Below are 15,559 nucleotides of genomic sequence, written 5' to 3'. Positions count from 1 at the left end.
CAGCAGGGCCTCTAGTCGGTGAGACTGGTCAGTAGCTTTCCAGGTTGGAGTTCTTCCGTGAAAATCCGTGAAATCAAAAACTTGGAACCACTTCCAGGCCTTTGATAAAAACGAAGTTGTCGAAATGTCAGGTCATAAACAAAGTTTTAAGAAAAACCTCGTTGGCAAAAAAAAGAAAACATAATTATTGAATATCAGTTACAAAACATAGAAAACATCAATCACAATGCTGAGAAGAAGGACTTGGAGCTTATAAGGTCATAAAGTTTCACTGAAATTTCGCTGGCACCATAAGTGAGCATAAATCGAGCTCACAATGCCAAAGTTTCAGGAAGAGAGGATTTGCATACTGCTTAATTTTAGTTTGTATTAATTTCTAGCGAATTTCTAGCACTCGCCTAGGTTCTGTGCAGGAATTCGGAGGGCCCAGCACCACTCTCGCCTAATTTGCTACGCTGAGATCACAGTTGCCGCTTCCCTATCCTTCATCACATCGCGCAACGCAACAAAACTATGTATGATGACTTCCTACACACCATTCATTGTTGTATTGTTACTCATGGAGGGAAATTGTTTCATCTTTTCCTTCCCAATCTCTTTAAGAGAACCTTTAAGGCCAGTGTGTCACGAAATTGACGATATTGAGGTCCTTCCACGAATAGGTAGGGATTGGTATGTAGTGTACAAGCGCGAACGTGATTGCGCTCAGTTCGCCCTAGGAAAAGGGTGCGTGACGCAGTTTTTTCTCCCCTACGATGCAACTTGTTACGCGACAGAACGCAGGTAATGTCTATCATCTAGTCCAGCGTCTGCAATCCAACTAAGTTGCAGAAGTTGTATGATCCGCGCAATCACAGACGTGCGGCGGATTACTTCGCCCGTAATAAGTTGTGTCGTTGGGGAGACAGAATCACCCGGGACTGTTCCACACGCACCGTTCTTGATTACTAAGGTGAATTGATTGCGTGACGTTCGTTCACATCCGTGAACTACACCTCTTCATCTATCTGTTTGCCTAGAAGTTCCCACATTGCTCAGTTTCGTGATATGGTGCCTTTAAATGGGGGATCTTCGAAAACTATGTTCGGTGAGGTAACCATTACTCAACAAGAAATCATAAATTCAATACACAATGCAGAGCAAAAAAAGAACTTTGGAATTGTTGAATTACTAGTGTTTTGCGGTGGCGGTGTAGCGCAGTCGGTAAGAGGTTCCGCTGTGTCTACCATCGATCGGTGGTTCGAATCCATCCTAGTGCAAACCAAGCTGTTCATCCCTTCGGGGAAGATAAATTCGTACCATACTTGTCTGGAAGGATAAAAACACTGACTTGGCACATCGGTTAGCCCTCGCAAGTCATTGTAAGGCTGCACGCACGTTCATAAACCTCAAACGAAGTCTGAGTTGAAGACGAACACTTAAGAGCGCTTGCCCATAGGGATTGATCAACGCCGTGCACTTTATCCTTTTATTAGTGTTTTGCACATTTCCAAATCTTATCAACTATTTTCTCCCGTCACCAATCGCTTATCCGGAGAATTCCATCCTAGTTACCTTACCTTCGTAATCGCTCCCAGACGTATCCCTACTGCCGGTGGTGTTTGGAAATACGTTAGTGCATAACATGCCTCATCCATGGGAACTGGACAGCGCAGCGGCTCTATTCCCCTGCTATCATATTCACAAGCATCCATTAGAAACGTGATTGACAAGCACATGGAAACGACTTAGAATAGAGAGAGACTACACCGACAAGTGTGGGAGTGAAGGAATTTTTACGAACGAAGCAAAATTGCTGTGTCCATTACATTCCCGTAGTATAACCAAATTGCTTTCAGAAAGGTAAACGTGTTTTTTTTTGGAACACAGGAAATTTCTCGAAAAGAAATGATGAGAAGATGAAGATGGGAAGATAACCGCTGTAAAAATTCTAACATAAACAAACCTTTACATCCCACTTATTTATATTTTTCTTTCCCTAACCAAAGTTATGGTTAAGTTGAGGAGGTACTTTCAGATATAATTCATACAAAAAACGCCATAAACTCCTAAATCTATGGGATAGCTGGTTTGCCTACAGAGTTATAGAACAGGAAATGCAATCAGACGTATGTAGGGGGGAAAAATACCTCAAGCTGATTAGCAATGATCGCCATGAAGCAGAAGTACAAGCAGAAAAAGTGGGAGTTTTTCGACGATGGTCGTCCTTGTAATTAAAAGATGACAGCGAGGCAAAGTACATGCGCCACCGTCACGGTAACAAAACCAGTCCTAAAAATAAGCCGCCATGCAGTGAAGCAGAAGTGTTGGAGATCGGCGATTCAGAAGAAAAAAATCCAACAAAGGATGTCCAACGATTTAAAAAAAAACGATAGGGTTAAAGTTGAGAAAAAAACACGCTGCATCCACGACTGAGCACTGGAATACGATTAAAAAGAAAAGAAATCAAATGCAATGGATGATTTGTGATCATTTTTAGATCCCGGTGATTTTTTTTGTCTTTAGATGACATTCATTTTGATTTATGTAAGCTTTGCAACATTTAGCTACATTTATCTTGCGGATTAATGTCGATTAACACTCCAAGACAGATTTTTCCTTGGTTTTTTACATGTGAAACTCGGAAAGGATTAAGGAAGCCTGCGATAAAACTTTGATTGAGTAGACCATTGTCGGCGCTGATCTCTGTGAAAATGATTTCCGTACCGAAGACCTCAAATAAAACAATAGAAAAAAATTTAGAAGATAATACTAGGGAAAATAGCTATTTATTTATTTATTTTGACTAATGCATATGCCATTGTATTACTAGTACAACAGCGACCTCATGAAACAAATACTGGAAACTTTTTCGACTTCGAGGAAAATTCATTGATCTTTGAAGTTCTGTCAAGATATATGATCCTTTGGTTCATGCAGTTTTCTTGTTGTTTTTTTTTTTGCAGGATAAAAGTCTTGACTTAGAACAATTCTTGGCCTCAATATATTCCCATATAAGAATCAATGGAAATTCATTTGTCGTTCGCGTCTCAAAAATCATTTTCGGTCAATGTTAATTTTTTTCCACAGGAATGCTTGAAAAATGTTATTTGTAGACGTGTATATTGCTTGTCGTTCTTGGATTTCATATATTTATTTATCCACTTATTTATTCACATACACTATAGTGAAGAAAATTAAAAAAGAGTACACATCTAAAAAGAAAAGACAACAGGAAAAAAAATCACAAAAAAAGAGCACCCAAATGATCGTCAGTGAAGCCTGGAGCAGCATTTTAACAATCTACGCTGTCAAATAACAGCTGACATTAACACTTTGTATACATTTTTCTTATTTTACATAATAATGGCACTCAATCTATACAAAAGGCTTCCGATTTCAAGTTCTTCAACAGTTTTTGCTCTTTAACTCAAAAAAAAGTGACTACTCAAACCTGCCGCTTGCCGAGGGCCTGAGACCCCAAAGAGAGGTAGTGCATGATCTTCCACTGGTCCACGTCCTCGTCGTCTGAGACACATGGTGGTCGTGGTACGTCTTCGATCTTCTGACTAATTTTCTTGGAACTAAAATGGTTCCGAGCAGTAATTCTCTTTTTTTCTTCCTTGCTCTCCTTCAGTCTTCTTCATCTTCTTAGATCGTCATTCCGTACGGTATCCGAGTCCGGCGCCACAGGCTTCTTCAACTGGTCAAAATGCTTCAAAACAACAAATTTATCTAACAAAAGTAGGATTTTTGAAGCGGAGGGCGGCTCTACGTATGGTCGGGTCAAAACGACACGAAGCACAATGCAGTTGCGTAAGCGGTTGCGCTCGAAGCGGTGCCATGGAGCGTAGCGGTTAGGGTCGAGTGACGACCCCCGCAACCACCATTCCTCGTTGCAGTTCACAATGGTCCCCTTCGAGCGGTACTTGGAATCGAGGTGGGACCATCGTGAACTGCAGTGAGGAATGGTGGTAGCGGGAGTTCTTCCTCGGATCCTAACCGCTACGCTCCACCGCACCGCTTACGCAACTGCATTGTGCTACATGTCGTCGTGACTCTACTATACAACGCACGAATGGGGAAATTCACTCGCATTTCAAGTGCTGAGAGTGCACATCCTACCTTCGGGTACCTTCTTTCACGCTTGGAAAAATTCCATTTGACAAAATGATAACGAAAAGCAATAGTTTCATCAACGGAGTCGTGTTTTGCAAAGAAAAGACGAAAATCCTACTCGCTGATGGTGAATGTACGTTCCCAAGAGATTTCAAACACTACCATCAGACGCGTAGAAGATACGTAGAACTTTTACTTCTCAGTTAATGAATCGAAAATTCCGCACCAGAAGCGCAATTTGTTTCCGCGATGAAATGACGGTCTTATCACTGTTCCCCTCAGAAGAAAGATCCATTATCGATACAGAAACTATGCAGTATTCATTGTTTACCTTTCGACAGTGCATATACTGGTTTCTATGCTGTTTCCAAGTCAATAAATTTACTAGTTCTAGTGTAATCGTTACTAAAAAGAAAACACTGTGGGTTTAGTGAGTTTTCATAGGGAGAACTTTTCCTAACGAGAAAAGAATTAATAAGCGCATGAAAAACAGAAAATTTGAAGACTTGCATATCAAAATTGCTAGAGCAGGCTAATTTTTCATCATGAATAACAACTCTTTTGGTGATCCACTGATCCATGGAATCCATAAAACATTGGAACCAAGGTTTATTAGGCTTATCTTCATCTTGGTCATTTCAGCTGATCTGAAGAATGACCGGAGCGAGCATCGTTTCAGTTGCAATGATTGTCGCATGACAGCAAGAAAAGAAACAGAACAAGAAATTCACAGGATTTTCTCTAGCAATACAGATCAGACTGCTTAGACTAGGTGTGGGAATTTTGCACTGGAAAAATTCTTTGAGGGTAGAGAAGTTAGGATTAAGTAAATCTCGTCTCTACCTCTCGACAGAGGGGAAGATTAACAACGAAAAATGTTACGAGGAGAAATAAGGACGGTTCAGTTCCGAGACTCTTCAGTAAGGAGGAAGAAAAATATGAATAAGAATAAAAAGGATGAGCTTGCGGAAGGAGTAGTTCTATGTTATAGTCTCTGCGAAAAAAAAAGAATATTACAATTTCTCCCACAAATCTGTTCGTATCCTATATCGATTTGAGTTTGTAAAATTCTGATTATGTATTTCTTGTCTGAAATGATTTACCGTTGTGGTTAAAAACATATTCATTCCTTAAATTTTGAAAATTTTCCGTAATTTTGAACGAAAAGTTGTATAGAATCCGTTCTAGGGACTACAACTACAGTGAGTACAGGAACCAATTGTTCGTAACCATTGAGAATATCGAGCATCAGTCTTCTCACCTGGGAGGCGGCAGAGTGTTAAAGATGGGGCGAAACTTGTGCAATAAAACTTTAAATGAAGTGAAGCATCGAATTAAATCATAGATCATTGCCCGAATCGATTCCACATTAACTACATTTAGGAACAAAAACTCAATAGTGAAAGTGTCGAGCAATTTATGAATCGTAACCATAACTTTGAATCTGCACACGAAAAGCACAGCGAACTGCCGCCTCTACGTTACGCATAGGACTAGCTCATCTCCTAATCGACATCCCCGAAAATTTGCAGCAATCATCGAAATCTCTCACGTGCACAAAAACGTGCTGAACGGTACGTGATCGCGTGGAAGAAATCCTACGACTCCGCCTGCTGCTATTAAAAGTGCGTTTGGGGCCGCTTGTAACGGCACAAGTCACTATGAATCGTCTAGTGGTCAGAATCGTCGCGTGCATCTGCGCACTGATTATAGTCGGATGTCTTATATTTCTGTTTATGGTTGTCCAAGATATCAACGCCGTCTACGATGATGTTATTCATGACCTTCAGGAATTTCAGGTGAGCTGACACTTTGTTCTCTTTAGAGGCTTACAAAAAAAAAATAAAACAATTCCTTTTCCAATTCCTACGACTACGAAAAAAAAAGGAAATGGGTCGATGAGTAGTTGCAGAATTATTCGAAGGAAATAGAAAAAAGTGGCAGAAGCTGCACTAGGCTTTTTTGCACAAAGGAAAATCAGTAAAATAAACAGTTCGATTGTGTAATACTTTTTTTTTTAAACTACTTGTGTACTACAGAACCAAGATTGTTATTGATCTTTATTCTGGCTAACGTTTCGGCGTCGTCGCCTTCTTCAGTAAAATAAACAATAAATAAATGGATAATGGAAAGTATAACCAAGGTTTTTGAACCAAACCACGTCTACATCTCTACTTACGTCTTCAAATATAGATATTAATATATTCGATAATATATTCATATATAATATTCAAATATCTGCGTCTTCAAATATTTTGTTATTATGTTTTTCAAGAAGCACATATAGACAGGTACTCCTTTCCTGATAAAATTTACACGATCTGACCCAGCTCTAGAGGGAAGAACTGGGCCTGAGGCTAGCCTTGGCTCTTGGGATCTAGTGAGTCGGTCCTCGCAACCGATACTTTCAACTTCCTGTGATGTTGAACACACGACTCATCATCAGTTGTTTTTGCTCCGATTTTAACATTACATGGATCCACCTGATTGTTGACTAGCGATAATTAATTACTTCGGAGATATGCCGTTTGGCCAGCGCTCTGAAAAGTATCCTACTGTAACTTTCGGAACAATGAAACGCGACTTTGGTGAACTGATTAGTTATTTTGAAATTGTGGCTGCTTCGCTGTTGTGAGCAATGTTGAAAGGTGAGAGTTAACGCAGTGATTTTCTCCTTACAGTAGCCTGGTTCATGTCTTAGCTAACCGTATTCATGTTGATAAATACAAAAATTTCATTTTCCCATTTTTTAAAACATGAACATTATGGTATTCCTAGGTTATGTTGTAACTAACACCGAATTTATGTTTTCTTGTTATGCGCCATCGTTATGTTATGTTATGAGGTATTGGTGAAACTTTATTATTGGCGTTTCGACAACCTCGCCCTTATCGAAGTGTATCAGTGTTTTTTGTCCTCCCAGACAAGAACGAAAACATCTCATCAGGTGGGAGGCTCTTTTAAAGGCACCATCACCCACCACGAATCTGAGGTGGTGCAGATTTCAGGTGGATTATTCCTATAATGGATAGTAGGTTATGGAGAAGAGGGTGATCCCGTCAACTTCTTCCTAATTGCCGTAAAAAAACGGGCCGGAAGATGCGGCGCCGCACAAGGCTGGCGCGCTCCAGTCGAACTCCCTGTGGAAAATAGTGCGCCAGAACGCCTGAAGCCGTATCTTCCGAGCCGGTTTTTACGGCAATAATTAAGAAATGGACGGAATCACCCTTCTCTTCATAATCTACTATCCTTTATAAAAAATACTATACCTGAAATCCGTACCACCTCAGAAGGAGTGGAGTGATGCCTTTAACCTACGGAGGTTTCAAATTATTTGTTGTGTAGTCGCATCGGAACCTACTAGGATGTCTAGGGAATTTTTGGGCTGGTTTTAGCGTTTCCCCAATGTCGCACCACAGTTATTGATCATATTCCATTTCTTGAGCCAATACTCTATTCGACTTTTCGTGAAGAAGTTGTTTTCGTGATTTTTCATTAAGGTTGCTAGACAATAACAATCCATGTCGTTAATTTCGAAATCACCATTTTTGAAATGCAAAAATTAGCGTCAAACTGTACTTCCAAGCGCTGCAACATCGTCATAAAAAGTACAAGTACCGTTAGCAATTTTGCCGCCTGTAGTCGCCTCACAAAACTCGTAAAAAAGGTGTTAAGAATACTCGTTTTTTGACGTATAACAAACGGAAACATTACGGAGCAGAGGAAGAATATCTCCTCCTATAACATAATATTTTATTTTGACGCGCAATTTTAAACATCGAAAAACCTAAAGTCTGATCCATTCCGCAATTTAACAAGATGATCTCGAAATTTCATCACGAAAGCGGACTGATAATCTATAACCCGAACTCTATATTGTCCTTCAGAACTCCAACGTAGTCAATTTTGTGAAGTGCTTCCTTTAAAGGCATCACCCCACGAATCTGAAGTGGCACAAATTTTAAGTGGAGTATTCGTATACGGGATCGTAGATTGTGGAGAGGTGGGTGATTCCGTCCATTTCTTCGTAATCGCCGTAAAAAACGGCCCAGAAGATGCGGTGCCGCACAAGGCTGGTGCGCTCCAGCCGAACTCCTTGTGGAAAATAGTGCGCCGGAACGCTCGAAGCCGTATCTTCCGGGCCATTTTTTTTTGCGGCAATTAGGAAGAAATGAACGGAATCACCCCCTCTCCATAATCTACTATCTCGTATACGAATACTCCACCGGGAATCCGTACCACCTCAGATTCGTGGAGTGATGCCTTTAAATTCTCCTGATAGTGCCTGTTTCGAAAGCATGTATGCATAACGCATCCGCCGCAATCTACGTCCCCTTTTCTCCCCTTGGCAAACACCTTCCTATCTTTGGCTCACCGTAATCGTGCTCACCTGGTTGAACTCACGTTGGGGAGGCAGCGTGTTGTTGCCAATGAACATGTGAGACACAAGAAAATTCAAATAACTGACTCTGAGAATCATTTAAAAATCCAGTATCCGAGTTTTCAGACTTATCGATTCTTCGCCTGTTCAAATTGCCGAATTCAGCACACTACTAACATGTTAGTTTCAGGGATTCGCAAATAACGCCTGGAAAATAATGATGGACTACACGGAACAACCTATCGTAAAACGAGAGACTAACCCTATGTTGATGAAACGCGTGACAGCAGTTCTAGTCCATGATGGTGAGGAATGCCCATATGGAGCACAAGGTCCACCAGGTGTGCCAGGACCGGCAGGAGAGGATGGAAAAAATGGACGTATGGGGCTGCCTGGTCCTCCGGCCGTTGCTCCTGTTTGCACAGAAATAAAGCCTGATCACTGCATACAGTGCCCGATAGGCCCACCTGGACCTCGCGGTATTCCTGGACCACGAGGTCGACCAGGAATGTATGGTCAGAGTGGAGGGCCAGGAATGGGAGGTGAGCACGGACAACCCGGTCCACCCGGACCACCAGGTGATCCGGGATTACCTGGATTGGATGGTCATCCCGGTTGGCCGGGCACTCCAGGTGCTAACGCGTATCACGGAATTGGAGCAAATGGTCCTATTGGTATGCCGGGGAACGAAGGGGCATTTGGCGAACAGGGCCCTCCTGGGAGGCCAGGCCATCCAGGTGCACCAGGACCTTATGGAGTGCAAGGCACAAAAGGACGTGCGGGAGAGAGCGGTCCTGAAGGAAAAATGGGTAGTCCTGGGTTAGCCGGATATGCAGGACCTGATGGAGTTTACTGTCGATGTCCACCGCGAACAACTACAAGGAACAACGTGGACGACTCTGACGAAGTCATTGATAGTATAGTTTTGAGAAGACAGATAAGATCCTGATGTTCTCTTCAGCATAATAGAGTTTTGTATTTTTGAACAATTAAAGCGAGTTGCTTACCCGACTAGCGAAATAGATTGAGTGTACAGATATAAGATGTTTTATTTCCCAGTCGCGTCGCAATTTTTAAGCCACTACTACCCTTTTTAGATTAAAATTTTATCAGAATAAAATACTATATTTTAACGCCACTGTCTGTTACGAATCATCATTACAAAAGAATATCTGAAATTTCACGCAAATATAAATATATATATATATATATATATATATATATATACAAATATATAGTCTAAGCGTCCGGATAACGCCGGACTTCAGACTTCTTGTGGTTCGCTCGTCTTCAGTTATCAATAAATTTTTCAAGCAGGAACACCTCCCGTATATTTCTGCCAATGAAATGGGATTTTTTTCAAACGGAGCTTCTTTCGCCTTTTTTTGAAGAAACAAATACATTGATCAAAGAATTTATCGATTTCTTCTTATAGTTTACTATGAGTGTGAGAGTATTCTATATTTAGGGCACATTTAAATTTGATTTTATGTCTATAATCCGTTGATACCGTAGCTATTTGAAATCATATTCTGAAGTATTAGACAACGTTCTTGTCTTTATACTGAGTAAGATAGAATGCTGAACAAACATGAGATGACATGAACGCTATCCTTACCGTAGCATCCTTACCTTTATCATACTGATGAATGCTTAATTAGCTAACTACCAATTAAGCAGCTGTCTGCATCCATAGATCCAGTCTTTGAAAAAAGGATCCGCCCAACATGGTGAGGGTAAGCACAGACAGACAAGTAGGCATGCGGGAACATACAATAGGGTGCAAGCAGCTGCCAGAGACGATCCACGGTGTCTTCTCAACAAAACCACTTGGAATTGTTGCGCAGTGCTGGTGTACAATAATCTCGCTGATTCCAACATCTTGCGTCACCGCACCAATCCCTTACAGATTCCTCATCAGTGCTTTCTGGTATCGGAGCACCATCTCAACGCCATCGGACTCTATGCGCCATCTCTATTGATCACTTTCTGGCCCCATCACATCTGACACCTTTAACCCGTCTACCTCCGTTCTGGAGTTTCGTTTCAATAGACACATGCATACACACGTGACAGACTAAGCCCGTTATTACATAGAGTGATATGCATATACACTGTTGAAAGATTGGATAAAAACAATAGATAAGCGTAAGGATTACACCAGGTGAGCAGCTGCTTACCATTTAAAGGCATCACCTCACGAATCTGAGGTGGTGCCTTTAAACGGTAACGGATTTCAGGTGGAGTATTCATATAGGGGATAGTAGATTATGGAGAGCGGGGTGATTCCGTCTATTTCTTCCTAATTGCCCTAAATAACGGCCACGAAGATGCGGCGCGTGCACAAGGCTTGCGCGCTCCAGTCGAACTTCTTGTAGAAAATAGTGCGCCAGAACGCCGGAAGCCGTATCTTCGGGGCCGTTTTTTACGCCAGGAAGATGCGGCGCGTGCACAAGGCTGGCGCGCTCCAGTCGAACTTCTTGTAGAAAATAGTGCGCCAGAACGCCGGAAGCCGTGTCTTCCGTGCCGTTTTTTACGCCAATTAGAAAGAAATGGACGAAATCACCCCATCTCCGTAATCAACTATCCTGTGTACGAATACTCCACCTGAAATCCGTACCACATCAGATTCGTGGAGTGATGCCTTTAAGCAGGTCGACGTATGTGTGGGCATCATTTCTGAAAAAAAGGATAGAAAACACGATAGAAGAAAGGCATGCGGATTCTACAAGCACAGAGTCTTGAATTTGGCACCACGCTATTGCAGAAAGTCTTGCATCCGCCGAAGTCGCGTCAAAAATTCGCAGTTCTCCAACATCTCTCAGTTTCTTTCCCGATTCCTTTGTTTTGTTTTATTTCAAAGCATCAACAGCAATGCGGCAGGAAAACTCAGGAACGTATGCACACAATGCACACATACACGGAGAATTAAAAACAAGGCCGCTACTATATATAATGATTTATGTACAAGCAGGAACTGTTGGCTTCGCCGACTTCTCGTGTTGGAAACACTGGCTTTGAGACAGAGGTAGCAAGACGGGAAGGCATATGTGCTTGTGCGAAAGAATCTTCCTGTAAATACTTTAGGAGTCTACAGACAGCTGCAGAAGGTACGAAAGCTTCTGCGCAAATTTTAAAATCATCAGTATATGAAGAAAAAGCTTTAGTTATCACGTTTCCACCGCCCATTTAACTGGAAATAGGTCAATATCAATAATGACGATGATTATCTGCTTTTTCCTACCATTTCTTCCTAATTGCCGTAAAAAACGGCCCGGAAGATGTGATGCCGCACAAGGCTGGCGCGCTATTCTCTACAACAAGTCCGATTGGAGCGCGCCAGCCTTGTGCACGCGCCGCATCTTCGGGACCGTTTTTACGGCAATTAGGAAGAAATAGACGGAATCACCCACTTCTCCATAACCTACGACGCCGTATGGGAACTCTCCACCTGAAATCTGTACCACCCCAGATTCGTGGGATGCCTTTAATTTAATTTCATCCTGGCTCGTAAGAAACTGTATTTAAAAAAAATGATTCGATTTCTCACCTAAGGTATGTTTTCATGCTTCCCAAATTAATTAGACTGAGTTCAATTCAGGTGATTTTGGAGGCCAGTCAACTGTGTTATTATTCCATGTGCAACTTCTGTCTCGTATATGCACTCTTAAGAGCCGATGAATTGTCTTGCGCAAGCTCTTATAATTATAAGCCTAATTTCGACATTTGTCAAAATTTTAAAGAAAGAGAAAAATCGCAAAAAAAAAGACAGTGAAGATGCGGTTCCGCTTCTTTTTCGTTGTTTCTTCACAACTCATCTTAATTTGATCTCTATCATATCATTTTCCTATCACTTTCGTCTTCTGTCAAAGAATAAGCGATTTTACTGTAAAGCAGGTATTACTACAACCACAGCAACAACTACAGTTACAACTACAGTATCAAAAACAATCACTAGTTGCCTGTTCTCCAATAACAGGTCAGATAAACGCCTGGAACTGAATGCTACTTTAAATGATACGAGCATGTTTTGAAGAATGGTAGCAAAGAATCTGCTTAAATAATGATAGTAGTAACAAGCCGAAGATGTATTGATAATAAAATGTCAGAATGATTTTAGAAGACAAGAGGGAATAAGAGCAAATCATGTATTTAAATAATGAAGTAAAGAGGCATAAATGCGAATCATTTTCCCTGGAACACATTTTTTAAGAGCAGTTTTTTTGGAAAAAAAAGCAAAATACATAAGTATAATACGAGCGAATATACAAAATTTATAGATCATTGTAACACGTCATTACAAATATGTAATATAATAGTCATATGCTGAGTGATAAGAGTGACATGCGTGACCAACATTGACCTCATTTGAGAAATTCCACGAATATAAGGATTATAACAAAAAACATGCTGCAGAAGAAACACTAGAATGCATATATTTTCACACATCTCACAATTTCAAACATTTCACGTTCTATCTGTTCTATGAGAACTCGCACCACATAAGTATTTGTCACAAAGTCCTTCGACGAATTCATGTTCAACTTTCTACAGTGAGAACTAGACGCACAATGACTTAATGACCAAAATTTGTAATTATACCAGGTAATCTCCGTCTACATCTTCACAAGACACGTATGACTTGAATTAAACCATTAAATTGGCATTGTTCACTCTCTATTATTTTGTATACATTCTTTGAACTCCTTTCTAGGTGGTACCTTCTCATCGCATCATTTCTATCTATTCTCTGCACAAAGCCAATATGGCAGTATATTAGTGGAGAAAAGACACCTCTGTATCTTCGAGACAAGCTTTTGGGTACAATGCATGCCCATGGGCATGCCGTTTTACTGACACCTCGTCGGGTGTTGGATGCCGGTTTTGCTTAGTTAGATGTGCTAAAAGAAATGCGCAGAAAGCGGAAAAAGTAAAGAAATATGGTATGACACCAAACAGCTCAACACTTTCCCGAAACATTTCAGGAGAGTAAACACTTCTACTTACATTTCTAAACGATATTTCAACTTTTTAAACAAACCGATTTCATTAAAAGTTCTAAAGAGAAGTATTTCCCTTTTTTGTTTCAAAAGCGCATCGTAAGAGCAGGAGCGGCGAAATGGGCGGGACGTCAGCGAGACGAAACACAAGAGGAGCGATCAGGCTACTGTGGCGATTTTGACGTTATCAGGAGATGCGCTGTGCAATTATCGACACTCGTTAGCCTCCTTGATGCGCGACGGTGCATTGTACGGGTACCTCTTGACCGTTCCCCACATTGTAACTCAACATAATTATACGAAAGGATCAAGTGCATTTACAACAGAACTCTTAGCAGAAATCTGTGGCATTCCAAATAAAAAAGAGACTTCTTTTGTAGCACTAAAATAACTAGTATCAAATATCAACCGGACACTGAGAACAACTAAACGAAACGACAAAAATAGGAACGAAAAAACAGCGACGACAAAAAGGTATTTGCTCATGTCAATCAACTTCATGAGATCTTGTCCTACAACTCAACTCCTAACTCCATTTTTCCTCTTGTAACCCTTTTAATGTCCTGACGGTACGCTTAGTGAGTCAGAAAATGAGAACAACACCTTTCAAGTGACCAAAGATCCTAATTTTCTGCCTTCTTAATTCACTTTGATCGTAAAAAACCATATTTTAAAGAAACAATCCGTTTTTTTCTAAATCAAAGAGATATTTTCATGCTTCTCAACATTAGTTCCATTGTGTTCACATCAGGTGATTTCAGAGGACAGTCAACTACGTTAAGTGGCGCGTGTAAGTACTCTTATGAGCTGGTGGTGCGTTGTCTCGCGCAAGCTCTCAGTATCCTAATTTAGATAATTGTGAAAAATTTTAAAGGATGAAAAATGTGTCATTTAGATAGCAAAAAGACGAAAAAGGAGCGCTTCCACTATTTTTCGTCGTTTTTTCACAACTCTTCTCAATCTGATTTCTATAATAATTTTCGTTATCTGTCGAAAAATTAGCGAAATTACTGTACAACAGGTACTACTACAACCACTGCAACAACATTAGCTACAACTACCATACCAAAAACAATTACTACTGGCATGTTGTCCACTAATAGGTCAGAAAGAACACTTAATCTGTATACGAACTGTGAAAGGATCTGCTTAAATAATGATTGTAGTAGCGAGCTGAAGAATCAAAAAACAAAAGGTAATAAACCAAATCATTCTCCTAAAAACGCAAAACTAAGGAGGGATAAATGCAAATAATTTTCTCGGCAACACATTTTGAACGTGCAGTTTTGGCCAATGAAAAATACATATGTATAATCGGAGCGAATTACAAAATTTATAAATCATTGTAAAACACCAATATAACCGAATTAATCCTTTTTTTATTTTTATCATTATACGTGGCCAAACGTCAGACCACAGTATACTTTTTCTTCTAAAATTAATTCTTAAATCTTTCTCCGATTTATAAGGTTTCTATGCTGCTATACATTAGCCATCCATTGTCGTATGTTTATTAAACAATTTCTTTAAATGCCTTTTCAAATTTCGATTAAGGTTTTGCTTAAAATGTTCGTCCACCAATAAAGCCGTTGATACGTAATTCTTCACGATCGTTTTCGTTTATGTCACCATAATAATACGAGAATTACATTGAATCCTAGGCTTTAAAAAGGCAGCAATCAAACGCCTGATGAATATTCTACTGTTCAATTGCAACCGAGCATTTTTGACGGTTCTTCTCAAATAATTTTTTTCGCTGTTACGATATTCTTCATTAACTTTGGAAGAACATAGAAAGAAAACATTGCGTTGAAAAATCTCACAGGAGGCGTTCGGCTTTAACACAGCATTGAAAATCCAATGGCGGTCCACACAGTGGTTTGCGTCTCACACACATGAATCACCCCACGAATCTGAAGTGGTGCAGGTTTTAGGTGGGTAATGCCTGCACGGGGTCGTAGATTATGGGAAAGATTATGGGGACTGCGCGTGCTCAAGACTGGCGCGCTGCAGTCGAACTCATCGTAGAAAATAGCGCCCCGGAACGCTCGAAACCGCATCTTTCGGATCGGTATTTTCG

The 15,559-nt window shown here is 40.5% G+C and overlaps 1 protein-coding gene across 1 annotated transcript; it reads left to right on the top strand.

Moving 5' to 3' along the window:
• Positions 1-8,696: 8,696 nt before the first annotated feature.
• RB195_004465 (uncharacterized protein) lies at positions 8,697-9,428 on the top strand (the record flags this gene model as incomplete). Its single annotated transcript, XM_013436140.2, has 1 exon — positions 8,697-9,428. The coding sequence occupies one exon, from the start codon at positions 8,697-8,699 to the stop codon at positions 9,426-9,428; it is 732 nt and encodes a 243-aa protein (XP_013291594.2).
• Between the last annotated feature and the right edge of the window lie 6,131 nt (positions 9,429-15,559).

The sequence above is a fragment of the Necator americanus genome, chromosome I, assembly GCF_031761385.1.
Source record: "Necator americanus strain Aroian chromosome I, whole genome shotgun sequence".
In the NCBI taxonomy this organism is placed as follows: Eukaryota; Metazoa; Nematoda; class Chromadorea; order Rhabditida; family Ancylostomatidae; genus Necator; species Necator americanus.
Note: the sequence above shows the minus strand (reverse complement) of the source record. Positions and strands in the feature narration are given on the sequence as shown.